Consider the following 23,039-nt stretch of genomic DNA (forward strand, 5'->3'; position numbering starts at 1 on the left):
TTACTCTTTCCTGTAACACATTATCACTTCCTATTGTACTACATAAACTACTTCTTTATTATGTTTACTTTACTTTTCCTGGTGAGAATGTAAGTTCCATGAAGGTAAGAATATTTGTTTATTGATAATTCCCAAGTACTTTGAAGAGTGCCTGGCATGTACAGCATATACTCAACAAATGTTTGCCTGACTGTAACTATATTTCACAGACACACTGCATTTGGGATATATTTAAATAATCAACAAGTAACAAATTAGGTTTTGTCTCACTGGGTTATTTGAAAGCTAAGCATGAAGAAGGTGGCTGCAGCAACAATGCCTTGTACTTCATCATCCTATACACCAGTGACAGATCTAGAGGGACAGACACATTCCCACTTCATAGTGCGAATCTTATTGTGAAACTATCAAAGCAATTTTTTGAGACAATTCTGTGAAGTTAAATTAATACTATAATGAACACTTTTCAGATACAAATATAAGGCAAATTGGTAAGCTAATGTGATTTGAAGAAATAGGAAAAACAAATCAATAGTAAAAATTTTCTGTGAAAAGAAAATGCTTTTAAAAAACCCATAAAACCTATGTGATTAAAAAGCCTTGTTTTCAGAAAGGGAAGAGGGAAGTGGAAAAAGGAAGCATATATTTTTCTGAGATTTCATCAGAATGGAACAGCTGACTCATTTACAGAACATTTAACTGACATACTTTTTGAATTTAATACGCAAGTGGGCAGAAAAAAAATCCAGCAGACAACATTTGGTACAAAACATTCCAAAGGTAACTCTATATTATTATAGAGTTTAGAATCAGTTTAAGTCATTTCTTCTTATATCAGTTGCACTAATGCAAACAGATTTTAGCAGCACAATTGCCATTCTGGCTGACCTGAGCAAGGAGCTTGGAATGACACTTTATGTTTGCTGCAGCCTGGGCAAGAAGCCACTCTGCTGGCCTTTACACCCTTGATTCATAAAGCCAACAGTCTGACTGCTAAAAACCCAATTTCTGATTTTTTTTTTTGGTAAAATCTTTATTATAGTTTCTGATTGGATTCATTTAACCTCCCCCCCCCCCACAGGATTCCCATTTTGCATTTACCTGATTCTTAAGATCCTTTTCTTAGGAAAATGTGCGGCTCCAAACATTAACAAGTAGATGGTGAGAGTTTATGTTTTAACTGACTTCTGTCGTTTGTATATTTCCCTGATAACTCCTCATTTTCACACAAAGCACGGAGGGCAGCTGTTGCAATCGAACATTTCCTGCTTCCACATCCCTCCAATCTCATTTGAAGACATCAAGGATGACCACAGACAGTCTATTCTGATAATTTCTGCCATGCAACCACAGACCCACAAGGGTTCTCTACTTCAACACAACAGGCTTAACCATAAATATGTGATTTTTTAAAAATAAAAAAAATGCAATAGTGATTTATATTTTGAAAACAATAAAAGATAGTTTTAATTTTTCATATTTTAGAATTTTAATTCAAAGGTGCAAATTTAAATTTATATTCAGAAAACTAAGCTCCTCCAGGAAGAATCCAAGCCTTAATGCTAGACTGCCCAAACTCAACTTTAGTCACTTCATCAATCAAGTAAAAAGTTTTTATGTTTTCAGTAAATAGTATGACCTTCATATGTAGTATATGGAGCTTTTAATTGGTACATTAACTTCTGACTTCACTTGTTTGAGTCTTTATGTTTCTAAAAGAATACAGCTAAATCTAATTGACCAACATATTTATATTAATCAGACTTCTATTTTAGTAATAAAAAGTACATGGCTGTTTAAAAAATTTTATTACATCTATTTCTTCCATTTATGTCATAGTGAGAGTAGAAGCTCAGAAAATATTTAAAAAAATAAATCACTATAAACATTTTCATATGTGCTGACTCTATCCCCTCTAAGCACAAGTGTTATAAAAGCCACACATCCTTTCCAATCTTTTAAAAAATCAAAGATTTTATGGAATAACATAGTTTTATTCTTTAGAGTTCAATCCAACAGCAGCCTCAAGGATTTTAAATGATTCCTTGACCATTTCCTGGTCCTGACAGATGGAGTCCTATAAAGATGTCAATGAGAAGCTCAGGCTAAAGAGGATGCTTCTCTTTCCCATGTGGGAACAGAGCAAGGACCACTTAAACAATCCCCTAGATTTTTTTTTCTTTTGTCTTTTTAGAGCTGCACCCGCAGCATATGGAGGTTCCCAGGATAGGGGTCGAATCGGAGCTGTTGCTGCCAGCCTACACCAGAGCCACAGCAACAGGGGATCCGAGCTGCATCTGCGACCTACACCACAGCTCATGGCAACGCCGGATCCTTAACCCACTGAGTAAGGGCAGGGATCAAACCAGCAACCTCATGGTTCCTCGTCGGATTCGTTTCTGCTGCGACGAGAACTCTAACAATCCCCTAGATTTTTAAAAAAAGTGATGCAAATGGTATTTTCATATCATTATTCAACATTATTTGCTCTTCAAAGTAAATAATTATATTACTCATACTAAGAAGAGAAATTTAAAAGCTGGGTTTGAACAAAGCCTTTTATTACTGGCATCATCACCTTCCCCTCCCACTGTTCATACGTTTAGAACAATTTAGTAAGTACAAATACATTGAATGTTTTCCCTATTTCAAGCTCATCTCATCTTCAATTATTCCTATTCATCAAGGAGATGTGAATATTTATCTTCCCCTAGTTTGGGGAACCACTTCTATATACACGGTAGAAAGTAAAGAAAAATATGTATATATAGAGCTAAAATGAGCAGTGAAGACCCTCCTGAGCTAATAAAATTTACTTTAAAAACTGATTTAGGTATCTAATCACTTAAGCTACTAGAAGCTGTGATCTTATCAAATATTAACATACATTATACAGATAGCAGGCTAATTCCCTGTGAAAATAATTTTATCTTTCTACATTCTGGAAACACTTTTAACTTATAATTTATTAAATTTTGAAAATAAATAAGTCATTTGGTTTACTTTTCTGCCTCTATGTGAAGATACTCAAACCATGGTTTCCAGATACAAAAAATAACTCAATACAAACTACTCCTTGACCTATGACTTGACCTGTAGGCAATAGTAGTGTGTTTGTATTACTTCAACACTGACAAGAAATAATTCTCTGATGAAGTATTTTGTCCAACATGGCCATTAAGTGCTACTTCAACAGTTTAAAATCCTACTCTCCAGACATCTATCCAGCTTCTGATCGTGCATTTACATTTTACTCTTCTTTTGAAGAAATATGATCAGGACTGCTTAAGAATATGAAAATCTCTACTAGCCAGAAAAGCCAGTGTTATGAGATGACCACTGTGATAGATGAAAAAAAATTAATAAATAAGGTGTATAGGCATAATAATTTAGACTCATATTATCCCTTTTATTTTTTTTAACATGGGGGAAGGTAGGAGGGTAGAAAACATTTAAGTATTTAAGGAAATATTTTCCAGTACTTGAATTAAAACAAACTCTAACAACAAAGAAAAATCACTGTTTTATAATACTTGATATAAACAGTATACTTTCTATTAAAATGATAAAGAAAAAAATGACACTAGAAGCATGGTCCCTAAAAGAAAGTCTGATAAATCGATGCTACCAAAATTTTTGTGTTCAAAATATATTTATAAGAAACAAAAAGTTAAGCCACAACTAGTTTACAAACACTTCTGATAAAGACATATATAGAATATACAACAAATTCTTTTAACTTAATAATAGGAAGACAAATCCATAAAAAATGTGCAAAAGGTCTGAAGAGCTATTTTACCAAAAAAGATATATGAACAGCTAACAAGCACACAAAATGAGCTTAATATCATTAGGAAAATGCAAATTAAAACCACAAGACAGCATTTCACATCTGCTAGAATAACCATAAGAAGAGGTAAGACAAATAGTAGAGAGGAGGTGGAGAAAGAAGAATCCCTTGACACTGGGTGCTGCAGCCAATTTGGAAAACAGTTTGGCAGTTTCTAAAAAAGTTAAACATAATTTTTCCAATCCTAAGTATCTATTCAAGAGAAATGAAAATATATGTCCACTCAAAGACTTGCATAAGAATGTTCACAGCAGTAGTATTCACGATAGCTAGAAGATGGAACCAACCTCACTATCAAGTGGTGGATGGACAGATAAAATGAGGGACAGACATACAATGGAATACTATTTGCAATAAGGAACAAACTTCTGGAGTTCTCAGTGTGGCTCAGTGGTTAACGAACCTGACTAGTATCCATGAGGATGTGGGTTCGATCCCTGGCCTTGCTCAGTGGGTTAAGGATCTGGTGTTGCTGTGAGCTACGGTATAGGTTGCAGATGTGGCTCAGATCCCGCATTGCTGTGGCTGTGGTGTAGGCCAGGGGCTACAGCTCTGATTTGACCCCTAGCCTGGGTACCTCCTTATGCTGTGAGTGCAGCCCTAAAAAGACAAAAGACAAAAAAAAACAAACAAACAAAAAAAGGAACTAACTTCTGATACGTACTATGCTACAGATGAGATTCAAAAACATTATGCTAAGTAAAAGAAGCCAGACACAAGAGACCATATATTCTATGACTCCATTTTTATGAAGTGTTCAGAAAAGGTAAATTCATACAGATAGAAAGAAGATTAATGGTTGCTTAGGGCTAGGGGTGGGAATAAAAATGACATTAGGCATGAGAAATGTTACTGAGATGATGAAAATATTCTAAAACTGATTTATGATGAAGGTTGCATAACTTGTAAATATACTAAAAATGACTGAATTGGGTGAATTAATTTTTCAATGGATGCATTTTATGAAACATAAAATATGGCTCAATATAGTTGTTTTTAAAAAAGGATAAAGAAAATTTACACAGAGATTGATGCTTCAGAGCTTTATCTAGGCTACTATAAACTAAGGTGGCAATTTGAATAATTTCTGGCCAGTCTGGGTACTGATCCTTGGTTTATGCTCTCAATAAGTGGAACAACTTTAAGTAAATTATCCAGTTGCTAAAGGTATTCAGATATTTTTAATTAACACTAAAAATAGGTATTTCTTCAAAGATCTAATTATGTCACCTAGGACTGCTATTTCTAAAACAAACACAAGGGAAAACCCTTCTAGAAAGACAATAGTCTAAATATATACTCTATATATAATTTTTAAAGTTGAAGTATAATTTACATAAAGTACATAAGCATTTAGCTCAATAAATTTATACATATATATGTATGTATATATGTACATATGTATATGTGTGTGTATGTATATATATATATATATATAACAAGCACATATAGTTTTAAACATCTTTAATAGATCTTGACAAGCAGCTTTATAAAGTGGTAGTATACAAATTTATTAATATACTCCCATCAGCAATATATGACAATCTCAATTATATTATATCCTCACTAACACTTGACAGTGACATTCCTTTTAATTTTCCACATATGGTTAAAGTGGTATTTCATTGTCAAGAACTATGAAAGATGCGCTATTTTATCCTACTTCTAAGCTAACAAGTCTGGGTGCTGAAGGAGACAGGAGACATCTAGGTCAGAGATGAAAGACAGTTTATTACTCAGAGCAATAGCAGTAGCCAGAATATCAACATCTGTGTCGGTTACCTGAGCCCCAATTCCCACAGGGCAATAATACAAAGAGGGCTAGGTGGTACCTGCATGTGCAGATGGTTACAGTGCAAGGGACGTACCCTGCGCCTAGAGATTAGTTTTCATTTTCTAGGATTTTATATAAATGTACTCATAGTATGTACTCTTTTTTATCTGACTTCTTTCACTCAGTATAACTATTTTGAGATTCCTACGTGTTGTTGCAGTATCAAGAGTATATATTTTTTTTTATTGCTGGGTGGTATCCATTATAAGCATATGCTTAATTTGTTTATCCATTCACCTGTTGAAGGACATTTCAGATGCTGACAATGTGTGGCCATCACAGATAAAGCTGCTATGATCATTTGTGTACATGTGTGTAAGAACATATGCTTTCATCTTTCTTGTATAAATCCTGATTTTCTGACCTCATACATCTCTCACATATATTATAATCACATGCAGATATATAATATGTATATTATATATGTAATACAGATATTATATGTATTATATATTTAAGAATCATAATGTTAACCTTTTAATAAGCAGAGAGGGGAGAGTGGCTTTTCCTTTTGTATTTTTTGGTTTGAATTTGAAAATTTATTTTGTATGTATTATGTAATATGTGATTCTTTAATTTCTAGAATATGTCAGCAGGAACCACTGAGCAAGGAGATTATGGCTCAGTTTTTGTTTTGTTTTCTTCTTTGTAGCTCTCTGTGTTAAAAAAAAATCCAATAAAAGTTATTTTTTAAGGTGAAAAAGAAGACAATCTCTCAAACCACTCTCTCAATTCTATTTATATAGTCTGGCAATTCAATTCACTATAATTTTGCACAATACCAGAGGCTTTTAACTATTTTCTTGAACTCCAGGCTTTCGTCCTTCAATCTTTCTTATAAAGACAGATACGTAGTCATTCTTTTGAGCTGCAAATGTGATAGCATGGCTCTTGTTTAAACTCCTCACTATCAACAAAGTAAACTCAACACTAACCATCAGAGTACATAAGCTCCTTGGTATCCCTTTCAACATCATTTTCTACCATTCCTTCCATGTACCCCAGGTCCTAGTCATGCAGAAGTACCAATTACATGCTAAGTCCTTTAACTTCTTGTTTCTCCTCAGAGTCACTCTTACTCAACCTTCTCTGGGATGTTTTCTCTTCCTCTCTACTCTCTCCCTTTGCGCTTGATGCTTCCTTCTAATGTGTTTCTATGGTACTTTATAAATACTGTATTACAGCATCTGTCACACCGTAGCTGCGTAGGTTACAAAAATAACAATGGGTGCCAATTAGAATTTCCTTCTGTAATTCTCCAGAAATTCTTTTTTTTTTTTTTTTTTTTTTTTTGTCTTTTTGCCTTTTCTAGGGCTGCACCCGTGGCATATGGAGGTTCCCAGACTAGGGGTCTAATAGGAGCTGTAGCTGCCAGCCACAGCCACAGCCAGAGCAACATCAAATCCAAGCTGCGTCTGCGACCTACTTCACAGCTCAAGCCAACACCAGATCCTTAACCCACTGAGCGAGGCCAGGGATTGAACCTGCAACCTCATGGTTCCTAGTCAGATTTGCTAACCACTGAGTCACGACGGGAACTCCCCAAAATTCTTAATATTTGCTTCAGTCACTCTTCCAACGGCTATGTAAGAACTTACTAAAGTACAACTGTTGCCACGGTTATGTTGATGCCTACAAGTGCAAGTAAAGTTGCTAAGGGGTAGTTTGCAAAAAATACACAAGAGGTAGAAGTCTGAAAAATTCACAAATTGCATAATAATTCCCTAAAATTGACCACAATTTAAGAGATTTCATTAAATAATTAGAATATTAGCACTTATGGGATAAAATTCTAAATAAAAAAAATCTTACAATCAATATACTGAAAGAATGTACTCTTTGCCTGAAAAAATGTTGCTTGCTTTGTAAAGTTTTTTTAAAAAAACATCTTTAAAATTATATTTTTACCTGGTGATTAAAATATCTGGTATAGAAACCTAGGTTCTATATAGTCCATTTCTTCAATATCTATTAGTTAGAGAAATGACTGGTAACGTCCTGCTGCTTCTGACAGCCGCTTTAAGCCAATTTTTGGAAAGCAACAGTGTTAGTAACCTTTACAGACAGTGAGGGATGATTCTTATCTGGGTTATCAGTCTTCAACAATTTTTTTTTGTAAAACCTCAAGTTCGTATTTTCTTTTCTTTTCTTTCTTTCTTTTTTTTTTTTTTTTTGGTCTTTTTGTCATTTCTTGGGCCGCTCCAACGGCATATGGAGTTTCCCAGGCTAGGGGTCTGATCGGAGCCGTAGCCACTGGCCTACGCCAGAGCCAGAGCAACGTGGGATCCGAGCCACGTCTGCAACCTACGCCACAGCCCACGGCAACGCCGGATCGTTAACCCACTGAGCAAGGGCAGGGATCAAACTCGCAACCTCATGGTTCCTAGTTGGATTCGTTAACCACTGCGCCACGACGGGAACTCCTCAAGTTCGTATTTTCATAGGGTAAAATAATAAACCTCTAAAGACATTTATCTCAAGAAGGGCAAAGTATTTTATCATTTCTTCAGTAAACTAAAAAGAGAACAAGAGAAGCTTATTCCTCAGTTTCCAACTAAGTGCTCAGTGCCCGTCTCAAATAGCAGAGCTAGAATTCTCTTAGAAACCACTGCTTAGTTACGAAGTAAATTGGAATATACCGTTAAGGTTGGCAGCTACATTTCCCATTTTTATGTAAGCGAAGATTTAATTGCTTCTCTTCTGGATAGACTGAATTTGCCTAGCAATTCCTCATAAGTCACAGCATTCTAGGATTCTACAAAGACATCATAGTTATGGATTAATTAATTAATTAATTAATTTTTAAGGGCCGCAGGTGCAGCATATGGAAGTTCCCAGGCTAGGGGTTGAATCAGAGCTACAGCTGCCAGCCTACCCCACAGTCAAAGCAACATGGGGTCTGAGCTGCAACTTCGACCTCCACCACAGCTCAGCAGTACAGATCCTTAACCCACTGATCAAGGCCAGGGATCGAACCCGCATCCTCATAGATACTAGCTGGGTTCGTTTCCACTGAGCCACAGCGGGGACTTCCGGATCAACATATTTAAATAAGAACCTAGGAGACAAACTTTTCTGTCATTATATAAAAGTGAATAATCTTGAAAAATTAATTTTAATCTTCTGCAGTTACTGATCTGCTAGATGAGCCATTCTTCCCATAACCACATCTGATGACAGGTGCGGATGATCTCCCAGAGGACGGAACAAAGAGCAATGGTTTAGGAAAGATACAAAAGGGAAAGTGGAAAGGCGAGAAGCATTGCACTATCATCTGCATAACATAAATAATTACATCTGGAAAATAAAGAGCTCTGATTATAATAACTATTTTATTATCTTGTGTCAGTGAGATAAAGCTATCCAGGCACTCATCAGGCAAGTAAGAAAGACAAACATAACTTTGATTTTGCAGCATGGACAAAGTCCAGATGATGATGCGTTTTGACAACGTCAGCAGGCCCAACTATTCCGCAAAAGTCCTGGTCTGAATTATTAAGTAGCACCTTAGCTGTGTATAAAAAAAAAATCCCTTGACATCAATCCGAATGGCTGCTAAAGAATAACAGCTCCATATTCCAGCCCCTTAACCTTCTGTATCATCCCCTTACCATTCTGACTGCTAATGGTATTTGAGTTATTCTTCAAGAGTGTAGGTACCTGGTGATTCTACTATGGAAAAATATGAATATGGAATTCCTAAAGATATGGAATAGCCAGGGTATTATGAAAATATTGAGCTCCTCAAAAGGAGAAGTTGAATTCTTGCCTGCCTGCCCCTCTCTCAAACTACAGATGATGATTTACTTACTTTATTTTAAAAATATTATCTTTTTTTTTGGCTGTGCCTGCAGAATGCAGAAATTTCCAGGCCAGGGACTGAATCCACACCACAGCAGTGACAATGCCAGATCCTTAACCAAATAAGCCACCAGGGAACTCCATAGATGATGATTTCTGATAATACAATTTCTACTGAAATATGCTTCCATTTAATAATGTTTTTTAAAATTAAAAATTTCTTAAAAATTATACTCTCAAATTGAAAGCCTTTCAAAGACTTCTAGTGTAAGAAGAGACTTTTAACAGTTTTGACAATTTATAGGTTCTGTTTCTAATTTTATGTGCGTTTTTATTTTATATTTCTATTTTGAGAGCAGAACTAAACAATCACTTAAGGAACACGAGCCTTCCTCCAGGTTCAAAAAGATACACATATTACCCAAATGTAAAAGAACAGCTTAGTCAAAGAAGATGAATGAAAAATTTAAATACTGCAAAAAGCAGAATTTATCTTCATTTCAATATATATGCCAGTAAAACAGTGATTGAAAAAAAACCAAAACTTACCTGCTACTGAATTTGGCCGTGGCATAAGATAAAGAGGAATAGACTGTACTGACTGCGATAAAACTGTTTCCAAATTCCTTTCTGGGATCTTATTCAGACTATAGGTGGAAGCTGTCATGTTTTCATCTACTCGATACAAACAGGAATCCATGCTGGATTTTTGAGACTGCCAAGGTTTTACGTTTCCTCCAGATCCCAATTCTTTACTGCTTTCCCCAACGTATTTTGAGCGTTCCATGTTTTCAGAATAGCTTGTCAATGTAGCTGAAAAAGAGAGTAAACTCAACTGAGAAAGAAAACCAAACTTAGAGATTAATCTGCTTATTAATATCCAAATGAATGACTAGCTAATGAGAATACATGTAACATTATTTTTTAAAAGTAACTGATGATCATTTTATCTCCATCATGAAGTTTAAACCACTGGCACCAAAAGACAACAACACTCTCTCACATATTTTCTTTCTAATTACTTTAACAACTCTATTTAAATGAACTACACAAATTTATACATCAGTGGTAAAGAACTGACAGCTAGGACCTATTAATGATAAAAACTTTAGAATTTCATCAAAATGGAATTTATGTACTTTTCATGGATTGCCAGAGAGCAAACAGATCTTAACACTCTTTTTATTCTTTATTTTTTCCTCATTGAAATGATTTCTTGGCCCTTTATATATAACAAAGAATTAGAAAACAGGAAACAGTCCCTAAGCAGAAGCTAATGTAGAAGAAAGAATCTAAATAAAGGAACTACTACATGGCCTTCGGTCCAATCAGAGCTGTAGCCGCTGGCCTACGCCAGAGCCACCAAGTCTGCAACCTACACCACAGCTTGCGTCTGCAACCTACACCACATCTCATGGCAACATCGGATCCTCAACCCACTGAGCAAGGCCAGGGATCGAATGGTTCCTAGTCAGATTTGTTAACCACTGAGCCATGACAGGAACTCCCTACACGGCCTTCTTGAAGAGCTGTCCTTTCCTCTGCAGCTCTGACCCTCTACACCTAAGTCCCTTAGTGAAATCAAACAAAAGCTGAAAGGGCTTCCAGAATTTCGTCTTACCACTAATTATAAACAGGAAAATTTTCATCACCCCTACAAACGGAAAGACGAAAAACATCTGAAATCTAAACTATAAAAATCTTTGCAATAATTATAAAACAAGATATCATTTCAGGAGACTTTTTATATTAGTTCATATGCTCTTACCTTTTAAATGTACCTATTGTTAAAAAAGAGGGAGACCCAAGGTTATGAGGTCTCTTTGGAAATTTAATTGGAGTTCTGGCCTTTGTAATAACAAGGGAACATGAATGACACAGGAAGATACCTGGGTTGTCTTTCAGCCTTGCTGCTCTTTAAGGTAAAACACCGTCCTTGTATCTGAGTGTTAAGTGCTGCCAACTGGTCTCTGTGTCCTCACTGACGTTAGGGAGCCCAGCTCCGTGGCCACACATCCCTGTCAATTTCATCCGCGAGGCAGTCACCACCAGCCTTCTCAAAGATGCCTGTGCTCTCCGCCCCCACTGAGTCCTGAGTTATTCTTTTTATACATTGTCCCTGTTACCCTTTTTATATCTTGCTGGATTCAATTCGTTAGAATTATGTTAATAAGGACTTTTATGTCTACGTTCTACAGATATTGGTCTGGAGTGTACTTTTCATGTAATGTCTTTGTCTGGTTTGGCCTTAGCATAGTGTTGACCTCATAAAGTGTTCCTTTCACTTCAGCTTCCTGGAACAGTTTGCATAGAAGTGGTATTATTTCTTCCTTAAATGTTTGGTAGAATTCACCTGTCAAGGTATCTGGTCTGAAAGTTTTCTTTTGGAAAATTCTCCTTTTAAACAACAAATTCAATTTCTATTTAACAGCTTTAAAGCTATTCAGGTTCTTCTCAAACGAGCTTTGGTAGTTTATTTCTAGGAGTTGATCCATTTCATCTAAAATGTCAAATTTATTGGCACAAAGTTGTTCATGACATTCCTTTGTCATCCTTTCAATGTCTGTGAGGTCTGTAGAGATGTTTCGCTCTCATTTCTGATATTAGTAATTTGCATCTTCTTCTCTTCCTGATTAATATGGCTAGGGGTTTATCATTGCTACTGACTTTCTCAGAGAACCAGCACTGTTTCACCAATTTCTGTTCTTTATTATTTCCTACTTTGTTTACTTTGGTTTGAATTTCTTTCTTTCACACTTTCTTCCTTTCTTTTTCAGAAAACACAGTTTCTACAGTTTGAGTACATTTAAATTTATTGAGATTAGTTTTATGAACCAGAATATGATCTGTCTTGATGAATCTTCTGTGTGTACCTAAAAAAAACCTCTACTCTTGGAGTTCCCCTCGTGGCGCAGTGGTTAACGAATCCGACTAGGAACCATGAGGTTGCAGGTTCGATCCCTGGCCTTGCTCAGTGGGTTAAGGACCTGGCGTTGCCGTGGGCTGTGGTGTAGGTTGCAGACGCGGCTCGGATCCCATGTTGCTGTGGCTCTGGTGTAGGCCAGCGGCTGCAGCTCCGATCAGACCCCTAGCCTGGGAACCTCCACATGCCGTGGGAGCGGCCTTAGAAAAGACAAAAAAAAAAAAAAAAAATCTCTACTCTGTTCTTGTTGCATGGACTGACCTATAAATAACAATAAGGTGAAGTAAGTTGGTTGATACGACTGTTTAGGTCTTATATATGTTTACTGATTTCCTACTTGTTCTATGAACGACTGAGAGATGAGTGCCCAAACCACTGACTATGTGTGCGGATTTCTCCCATTTTGAAGCTCTGTTACTAGGTGCATAAACATTTAGAATTGTTATTTCCTTTTGAGGAAATGACCCATTTATCATTATGAAATGATCTTCCTTTACAGAGCATCCTTCTTTGTTCTGAAATCTATTTTGATATTCTTTGTTCTGAAATGGGTATAAGAGGGAGACGGTGAGCATATATTATGGGCTCCAGGACCAGTAACAACAGGGACTTAATCTTCATTTACAAGCCCTTTCTTTTCTTTTTTTTTTAAGGGCCACATCTGTGGCATATGGAAGTTCCTGGGCTAGGGGTCGAACTGGAGCTGCAGCTGCCGGCCTGCACCACAGCCATAGCAATGCCAGATCCAGCTGCATCTGTGCCCTACACCACAGCTTGCGGCAATGCTGAATCGTTAACCCACTGAGCAAGGCAGGGATCAAACCCATATCCTCAAGGATACTAGCTGGATTTTTTTTTAACCCACTGAGCCACAATGGGAACACCTACAAACCCTTTCTAAGTCTTTTTGGGAGATTGCAACTGGCTACCTCCTTAAAGTACTGGATTTGGTCTTCTCTCAGGAAGGAATTGAGACTATCATAGCATCATGCTCCTAGGAGAGACCAGAAGCCACAGAGAGGACTACAGACCTATGTAGTGCAAAGGTTGGGCTGCACTAGGTATACCAACCTGTCTGCTGTCTGGCTACAGTGGCCCTAGCAATGTCATGAACGGTTGCCATGGGTTGGAGTTGGGTCCCTGTTATTAACATCCCTACTCTAGACCAAGGGGTTGGCTACAGGGGCTGCTCCTAGTCCTTTGTGTTGATCATGGGCACAAGTCAAACAATGCCTGTAGTGCCCCTCTCCTCTGTGCCTGAACTTCTTTCTTTTCACTGAGATGTGATCTGTAGCAGGGCTACTCTACTGGATTCATACAATAGGAAGAGCAGGGGAAATAACGCCCTAGGAGGGCTAATACACCCATGTGAGAAGGGAACAACCAGAAAAATCTCCTAATCCCTCTCCATAGTTCAGCTGGTCTCTCTGAAGATACTGAGCAGGACCAAGCAATCAACCTCTGCCTGCTCTGTAATTCCTTTCCTTACATGTACTCTTCTTCATTTCATGCTTCATTCTTCCTTTCATTCATTCTTGCTTCCTTGGTTTGCATTCCCTTAATAAAGTGCTACCACACAACCTTTTGTTGTGGGTTCTATTCTCTAAGGAATCTATGCTAAGGCAGCCTGTTGGTAAAAATCTTGGGAACCATGGGCTATGTATTCTTAAAGCTAATTCAAATGTTCAAGTCATATTAAGTTGTTCCATTATTTTGATATGTGGTGAAAACTACTCACTTTAATTAAAAATTCATTTCATATACACAGTCCTTCAGTCATAAATAGCTCTATGGTTCCTGACCTTTTCGCCACCGCACACAATGTTATACCTTCCCCAATGAGGTTTTATGGATTCTACAACATATTTTAAATTATAATTTCCACATGTGTTCAGTGAGAGTATATAGGTGTATACTTCTATTATCTGTGTATGTGTCTCTCTAAACAGATGGATTCTTTTTATTTTAATTTCTGGAAATTGTCTCATTACTTTAAAATATATTTAAGCATTTTTCTTTCAGTAAAATTTAACTGAAGTATAATTTCATTTGATGTGAAGATGTGTGATTCAGCTGGCTTTGTAATTCTTAGAAGCCTGGAGTTCACACAGCTGCTAGGGTTAGTATGCTGAAAGCGGGAGACTGCTAACTCCTGTTTCCCAGAGGACTTGTCTACACGTAAAATGTCTGTTATTTAACCCTTTCCTCCCTTCCTTCCTTCCCTCCTTTCTTCTTCCCTCCATCTCTCTCTTGCTTGCTTTCCTTCCTCTCTCCTTGCCTCTCTTTCTTTCTTTTCTTCCTCTCTCCTTCCTTCCTTTCTCTCTCTCTTTCTTTCCTTGTGTCCCAGCACATGTTTTTATCTTTAGGGCCCAAATCAGAGCTGCATCAGTGTGGTCATACCCTGGTGTATATTCCAGAAATATACCCCCTTTCTCCAGATAAACCATGAGCACTTTCAGTTGGCTCCAAACACTGACCTTTGAAGGTCTGAGAAGGTAGTAATATGGTTGCACTATTTTCAATTTTTCAAATAATTTATAAATAAAATGTTTATTGACAGCTAGTTAACTAAAACATCAAGCTTCTTTAAACTTAGCTAGAATTATATCAAGGGTGACAACACTGGTTATCTCATTTTGAACAGAAATTATGGCAGACAGAAATATAATATATACATACATATGATATATGTGTGATAAATTAAAAATGAGAAATAAACTATGAATAATGAATGAAGTGATGCTGAAAACTTTTTCAGACATATGGGATCTATCAACAAAAATTATGAGACGTCCTCATTGGTGGTGAAAAGATTTGAGGAACTGAGTTAATTCAAGGTTCAAAGACAGAATTATTCAGTGGCCTATGGAACCTATTTTATTATTTCCATGATAAAGTTTATACTAAGGAAGGGCTTCTATGGTCATGGTATTTAAAAATAAAGACAAGGAGGACACTGATTTTGCACCAAAATTCTACTGCTTGCATAAACCAAACCTGTTATTACATAGTTCACTTGTTTTTCAAACCCAAAGAATTCCTTGCCCTTTTTCACTAGAGAGGAATGTATCTAGTCCCTAACACATATTATATGATCAACAAATACAACTGAGAGGATGGATAAATTTGTTATTGGATGTTCAATATCCAGAATCACTGGGACACAGAAAGAGTGAAAACAGACAACTCACTAGAGTTGTTCTAGACAAAATACTAGAAGTGCAATTCTCTGGGTAACCACTCTTACTTAGGAATTTTGCACATTTTTGCTTCATTGGCCCTTTTTACAGAATATAGTGACTTTTAGTTGATTTCATTCACCTATCTATCTAATACATTTTTTATTGCGCAACAGGTATGTGTCAGAACATACTGCTGAACAAGATAGGTCCCTTAATCCCAGATTAAGGATAATTGTGTAGCAAAAAAGGCCATACACAGGAAAAAAAAGAAATACAATTTTTAAAAATAACATATTAATGTCTGCATATTATTCAATTTTATGAAGTGTCTTCTTTTTACTCAACCATTCCTCTATGGTGAGACCTTATCATATAGTTTCTATGAATGAAGCTGAAGAGGAAGACATGGCCCCCAATAAAAAACATACATATTTGTTTTCCACTAGACCTAATCTATCTCTATTTTAATTCTCTAGACCTAGTCATTCCCACATAGAACAAAGAATAGTGGGAAAATACTGAGTTGTAAGTAATAAAGAGACTTTTCTGAGACTTTCTCCATTTTTCTTCCTTGATCTAGAAAAAAAAAAATTGCTACCTCAGTATAAAGAACTGCTTACATGGCATTTCTATTTATACTGCCATATAGGCCCAGAGGATAGTGTGAGGAAGTAGGAATTACAGGCTTGTTTATAAACAGGCTCACTGTGAATAAAATTAACTCCACATATTTAAAAAGTTTTATTGAAGAACAAATTACATACCATAAAAAGCACCACTGTGTGTGTGTGTATATATATATATATGGGTATAAGCACATCTGCTTATCATCGATAATATTTAAAAACTGACAGCCATAATTCTCATTCAGACTCACTACTTTACTTTTGTTGATAGAGACTAAATTTTTAATGTTAGATAAACATCTTAGGTCATCTGTTCTGATAATTTTTTTTTTTTTTTTTTTTGCTATTTCTTTGGGCTGCTCCCGCGGCATATGGAGGTTCCCAGGCTAGGGGTCGAATCGGAGCTGTAGCCACCGGCCCACGCCAGAGCCACAGCAACGTGGGATCCGAGCCACGTCTGCAACCTACGCCACAGCTCACGGCAACGCCGGATCCTTAACCCACTGAGCAAGGGCAGGGACCGAACCTGCAACCTCATGGTTCCTAGTCGGATTCGTTAACCACTGCGCCACGACAGGAACTCCTGGTAATTATTTTAAAACAATGCACTGTTTTGTAACAATTAGGACCATGGGTTTTGAAGTCATATAGACATGAACTTGAATCTCAGCTTTGCCTCTTAATATCTATGTGATCTGGGACCAATTATTTTTGAATCTCAGTTTTCTAAGTCTAAGAACGATTATTACACGATTATGTAAGATAGAGGTAATTTACAGCTAGACTGGGCCAGCCTATGCTTATCTCTGGGGATAACTGGAAGTCTGGTACTGACTCTTAGCCAAAACAAGGTCAACTAGGATAACTAATGATTTATAATTTGCTGTTTAAAGTTTGAAACTCCCTTGGCAGCACCCAGGACTATTTGTTTATTGACAGCTTACACCTGGAGTACTTAGCCTGGCCTGGCTATGTGACTAGAGGGGCGTAACAACTTTCATTGTAAACTTTTGGGGAGCTCTCCTGAAACCAAGATTCCTTATACAAATCTTAGTGATTTATACTCTGGGGACAGAGTACATCCTATATGATTAAGAATGAATCTGGAGAGCTGCACCTGGAAGTGTCTGGGGTCCTCTGTGCTCGCCTGCATTTTCTTTCGCCTGCTAGACTGTACCTTTACTAAAAGCTCTTTGTTAGCATCCTTTGTGGAGTCCTACGTATCCTTTTAATTCTCTGATCCTGTGAAATTTTTACAACTATTTTCTTATAAGATCATTCTAAGGATTAAATAATGGTGCCCGGCCCAGAGTTTGTACTCAATCAATGGTTGTTGCTATTACCATTACTACATCGGTTAGGTCAGTGATGCAAGACAAACGCTCTGTTTGGTCTCCCTGATCATTTTAATGGGTAGTGTCCAGACTTCTTTAACTAACATGCCATGCAATATAACTATAACCTTAGAGCTACCTGAAATTTACGTAGTGCTAAGTAATTAGAGAAGCGGGAAGGATGACAAGAACCACTAGGCAGAGTAACTGGAAAAACTTAATAGTGAAGATATATGCCTGCACATTTCTGAAAAGAGGTTGGAGAAAATGTGAAAAAATAACTCAAAGTATCTATGTTCATTTTATGACTCTGTGACAATTTGGAACACATGAAGAACATATAACACTCTATGGAATGTGTTACTGAAGGAGCAAGGGGCTTTGATTAGGATTTTCTTTTCTTTTCTTTTTTTCCTTTTTTGGCCGCCTCGCGACATATGGAGTCTGGGGCCAGGGATTAGATCCGAGCTATAGTCACAACCTAAGCAGCAGCTGTGGCGATGCCAGATTCATAACCTGCTGTACCGGGCTGGGCTGGGGATTGAACTTGCATCCCAGTGCTCCCAAGATGCCACCAATACCGCTGCACCACAGTGGGAACTCCAGATTAGAATTTTCTGATTCTGCTTTTCAGTTACTATTGTGAAACATTAGGAAAACATAATCCCTGAAGTATAAGCAAAGTGGTAGACATTTCCTCTTTGTAGGTGTTAAATGATACAAGGCTAAAGGACAGAGGACCAAATCTGGCAATGAACGAGAACCCAAAGTAAAAAAATCCTGAGATGTGATTAAAAGAGGGAATTAAAAAACTATACCTTTTTGGAACGAACTGTGATCAGATAAACAAAAGATAGAAACAAAATGGATCCATGCTTAAATTCGTTTTGCTATATAATACCACACCGAAACAGACCATTATTAAAGCTTAACATGAAAAAGAAGAGGACAGAAAAATGATGTACATCTCACAAAGCTTATGACTATCAAGATTTTTGCTTGAAACTGTATACATGGCTGATAGGAGATTATAGGTAGTTAATGGTATCTAACTAGGTACATACATAAGGCCATTATACCATTAAAGTTATACCAATGATATTAAAAGAGCCGTAAATGTGTAAAACGACTTTGTAACTACCTGACAATCATGTCAGTGATATTTCGGCACATATTTAAGGAAGGTTGTCAGTTTGAGGAGAGGGAAGCTATGATTGGAGCGGAGAATGCTTTCTCTGACAGAAATTAAATCACATCTGGGATGAATCCAGACCACAGAGAATCTAAGAAGTCTACATTTAGTTATTTACAATCTTTCAGAATACTAGAAAGAAAATTTTATATTTACATACTTGAAAATTCAGGAAGTCTGCATTTCTAGTATTCGGATGCTCATAACTAGAATTTTATATATTTTGGCATGCTCTGAGAGTGCTACAGGCAGGCACAGGGATGGCTAAAATTCACTTTTAACTGCAAAATGTAATCAAAAGGACTTCACCCTACAGTGACTGATACATAAAGAAATTAAAAATAGATAATCTAAATTAGTTCATTTACTAGCTTTAGTGCTTCTTGATGATGGGGCAAGATTTAAATATGGAGCATTAATAAACAACAGACTATCTTGGAAGTTTTTGTTGGAAATAATGTAAGCAATATTTACTTTCGAAAAGCCGATGTTTCTATAATCCGAGGGGAAGATACTTAACAAAACATATTTAACAGTTAAAGTAGGCCAGCCTTGAGATTTCCAAAGTAACAACAATATCATTGACTATTATTACTCGTGCCACATACAATTTTCTTCCAACTCGACTTGCATTAAAAAAATATAAAGGGAAACAAGTCATTTTTCAAGATAAGCTGCTCATCTATAATTTGATAACTACTCTGTAGTCTTAAGTAATTTTATGAGCAGTATTATTCTCTTTCTTATCTCATAATTTTGAAGCAAATCTGTTTCAGTATTTTTACACATGAAAGAATGGAAGTTCATTATTTTTCAAATTAGCTTTATTATCCACAGAGGCACTTATTTTTATAAGAAACACAAGTCTGGAAATTGATCAGAAGAGAAAATAGAGGAACACTGTCTGCTCTAAGTCAAAGAAGGATCTCATTTTTAATTTTCAGAACATTATGAATATTTACTCTGACCATTCACTGACATGTTAAGCTTCCATTCTGAAAAGTACCCACTTGTAATTGGATTATGTCTGGATCTGTCAGCACCATCCCTTCTGCCTGAATGAACATATTTCTAAGGCTATTTTTTTATGTACAGCAATATAGGTGACATGCAGTTACAGACACTCGAAAAATATAAACAGAAGAAGCCAGGAAGAGATGTGGCTAGGGATTATAAAAGCCATCTTGCCAAAATTAATCATAAGGAGAATTGAAGAGAATAAAATTAGTCAGTGGAGAATTCTGACCTTTACTATTTATTAAAAATTTAATAAAGTTCCATCTTGTACTCAATGGTCACTATAAACACTGTCAAAAAAGTAGCTTAAAGTGCCAGGTCAGTCCTTCATCCCCTACCCTTCCACCCTTAAGCTTTTTTTTATAAACATTTACTGAGCACCTACTATGCTATCCCATGTCAGTCCATGGGACTGGGTGCTACAGACAGAGATGAATAAGGCACTGTTTCTGCTAATAAGAAATTAACAGTCTAAGGGTGAAAAGCTGGCTCTCAAAGTAATTATAATACCATGTATGAGAAGCGATGATACAGATATGCACAGGTATTACAGGGAACACAGAGTAATTATATGTCCTGGATAGGAGTTAAGAGTGGAGAACTGAAGAGAGGTAGTAGCAGCAGTACTGATGGCAGAGTACCGAGGCTGAATCTTAAAAAATATGTAGGGGTTGGTCAAATACGAGAGAGAGAGGAGATTAAATGCCAAATGATCAATGTGAACAAGAGCATGCACATAAAAAAAAACTGGAATGTGTCAGGTAGCAATATAATATAATGATGCTAGAATAATATATACAAGGCTAGAAGTAGGGGGATTAAAGGCTGGAGAAACTGGCTGTGGCCACATCAGGCGAGCCTAGGCTTTATCTTCGAGGTAAATGGGAGCCAAAGGAATGGTCTGATTGGATTTGATTTTCAGGGAGTTCACTTCATCTTACAGATAATGGAAACAAAGCAGTAACTGCTTTTCAGTTAATTCACTTCGGTGGGTATGTGAAAAACAGACTCAAAAAGGACAAGCCAAAAAGCAGAGAGAACAGATTTGTATTAACCTAGGTCTAAGATAATGAGGACTACCAAGGCGCAAGGCTAGAAAAGATGAAAATAAAAATCCTGGGGTAAGAAATACAGGGGGAAGGTAGGTGGCAAGGACTCCTCTCAGTTTTCTAGCTTGTGTTCTTGGGTAGGTAGGTAGGTAATAGAAGAAAGTATTTGGGACAACTTTATATCAATAAATTTGTAAAAGATGAAAACCATAACTAAAGAAAACAGATTCAAGAAGAAAGAAAAATTTTAAAGTCCTATAGTATTAAATTCATTGAAATGGTAGTTTAAAAAATCTTCATGAAGAAAATAACAGGTCCAGAATATTTTAATGGCAGGTCTTACTAAATCATCAAGAAATAGATAATTCCAATCTTCTATAAACTATGTCAGAGGTTAGGAAAAGAGGCTATTTTTCATCACATTGCATTTCTCTATGTATTTTATTTAGATAAAATATTTAGTTATTTAATGATATCTTCATAAAGGCTTTTATAAAGAAACCAGAAATGAGAAATTATTATGCTAGAAACTGAGGGTATACAAAAATTATTAGAGGAAGTTCCTGATGTGGCACAGTGGAAATATATCCAACTGGTATCCATGAGGATGTGGGTTTGATCCCTGGCCTTGCTCAGTGGGTTGGGGGTCCTGCCTTGCTGTGGCTGTGGTGTAGGCTGGCAGCTGTAGTTCAGATTCGACCCCTAGCCTGGGAACTTCCACATGCCATGGGTGTGGCCCTAAAAAGCAAAAAAAAAAAAAAATTAGAGGTGAATCCTGACTTTAAGGAATTTTGTAATAAATTCTGAAATCAGGAAATGTGAGTCCTCCAACTTTGCTTCTTTTTCCAAGATTGTTTTGGCTACTTGGGGTCCTTTGAGATTTCACATGAATATTAGAATAGGTGTTACTAAATTTCTGCAAAGAACTTTGCTGGGATTATGATAGGGATTTTAATGATTCTATAGATTGCTCTGAGAAATATTATCATTTTAACAATACGAAACCTTCCAGTCCATGAACACAGGATATATTTCCAATTATTTAAGTCTTTAAAAATTTCTCCAGCAATAAATTGTGGTGTTTAGTATATAAGTTGTTTGCCTCCTTGGTTAAATTTATTCCTGAGTATTTTACTCTTTTTGATGCTATTGTAAGGCATAGAAATACAACCGTTTCTTGTGTATTGATTTTGTGTCCTGTATCTGCTATAAAAATGTTCTTTTTATTGACTATTTAAAATGAATAAATTCACATGTCGATAGAGATTAAATATATTCATTTAAGCAGTAGAGATAGGCTGAGTTGACATGGCATTAATATCTGCCACAACACCTAAACAAATAAATTTTTTTTTTTTTTTTTTTTTTTTTTTTTTTTTGGTCTTTTTGCTATTTCTTGGTCTTGGGCCGCTCCCGCGGCATATGGAGATTCCCAGACTAGGGGTCCAATCGGAGCTGTAGCCACCGGCCTACACCAGAGCCACAGCAACGCGGGATCCGAGCATCCGAGCCGCGTCTGCAACCTACACCACAGCTCACGGCAACGCCGGATCATTAACCCACTGAGCAAGGGCAGGGATCGAACCCGCAACCTCATGGTTCCTAGTCGGATTTGTTAACCACTGCGCCACGACGGGAACTCCCAAATAAATATTTTGATTTGATAATCTTGAGAAGGAAGCCATATGAGGAAAATATATTTTATTTTCTTCATTCCTAATCATTGCCATTTGCCTGGCCTCCTCAGCTCTTCTCATTTGTTGACCAGCCTCTCCCTCACCCTGTCCTTGAAAGTCTTACCTTCCTTGGCAGTGATATTATAGTGCCCCAATTTGTCTGTCTGACTACTCCTTTTCCTCCATCCACTGGCTCATTCTCCCACCTCTCACTCCCTGCTCAATCTAAATGTGCCCAAGATTCTGTGCTCTGCCTTGGTTTTCTTTTCTTCAGATTCTTCTGTTTCCCCAAACTTTGCTCATTTCCATGTGACTGACTCCCCTTAACAAGTATGCAATAGGCAGTAAGTATATGAAGAACTGAGAACTAGCAAGAAACTCTACTGGTCTGGTGAGGAGTGAACTTTTTCTGAATCACTTCTCTTGCTAGACAGATGATGCATGTGAATTTATATGAAGTAGAAAGAACTTCTTCTATTCACCCCTTCTTTTATCAGATAATATCTTTAAAGGACTGGTTACGTAAGGAGTGATACCTCTCATTTTGTTTACCCT

At 36.8% G+C, this 23,039-nt stretch overlaps 1 protein-coding gene and 1 long non-coding RNA gene across 31 annotated transcripts in view; one reads left to right on the top strand and one right to left on the bottom strand.

Annotated features, from left to right (window-relative positions):
- The window catches only part of TANC2 (tetratricopeptide repeat, ankyrin repeat and coiled-coil containing 2), a 365,101-nt gene that overhangs the window by 130,177 nt on the left and 211,885 nt on the right, over window positions 1–23,039 (bottom strand). For 27 of the 30 annotated variants that reach the window (XM_021068131.2, XM_084984071.1, XM_021068130.2 and 24 more), the window contains one exon: window positions 10,035–10,298. In XM_021068131.2, the coding sequence (XP_020923790.2) occupies window positions 10,035–10,298 (264 nt within the window). Of the gene's footprint in view, window positions 1–1,101; window positions 1,230–10,034; window positions 10,299–23,039 lie in introns of those variants that run through there. The other 3 variants (XM_084984084.1, XM_084984083.1, XM_021068139.2) reach the window with 1 other exon arrangement.
- Window positions 1–23,039, top strand: part of LOC146398066 (uncharacterized) — a 1,038,644-nt gene that overhangs the window by 9,079 nt on the left and 1,006,526 nt on the right. The gene's annotated exons all lie outside the window — the stretch shown is intronic.

The sequence above is a fragment of the Sus scrofa genome, chromosome 12, assembly GCF_054392235.1.
Source record: "Sus scrofa isolate SSC_HxYL_T2T_F1_AM1 chromosome 12, Sscrofa_HxYL_maternal_Yorkshire_Landrace_v2.0, whole genome shotgun sequence".
In the NCBI taxonomy this organism is placed as follows: domain Eukaryota; kingdom Metazoa; phylum Chordata; class Mammalia; order Artiodactyla; family Suidae; genus Sus; species Sus scrofa.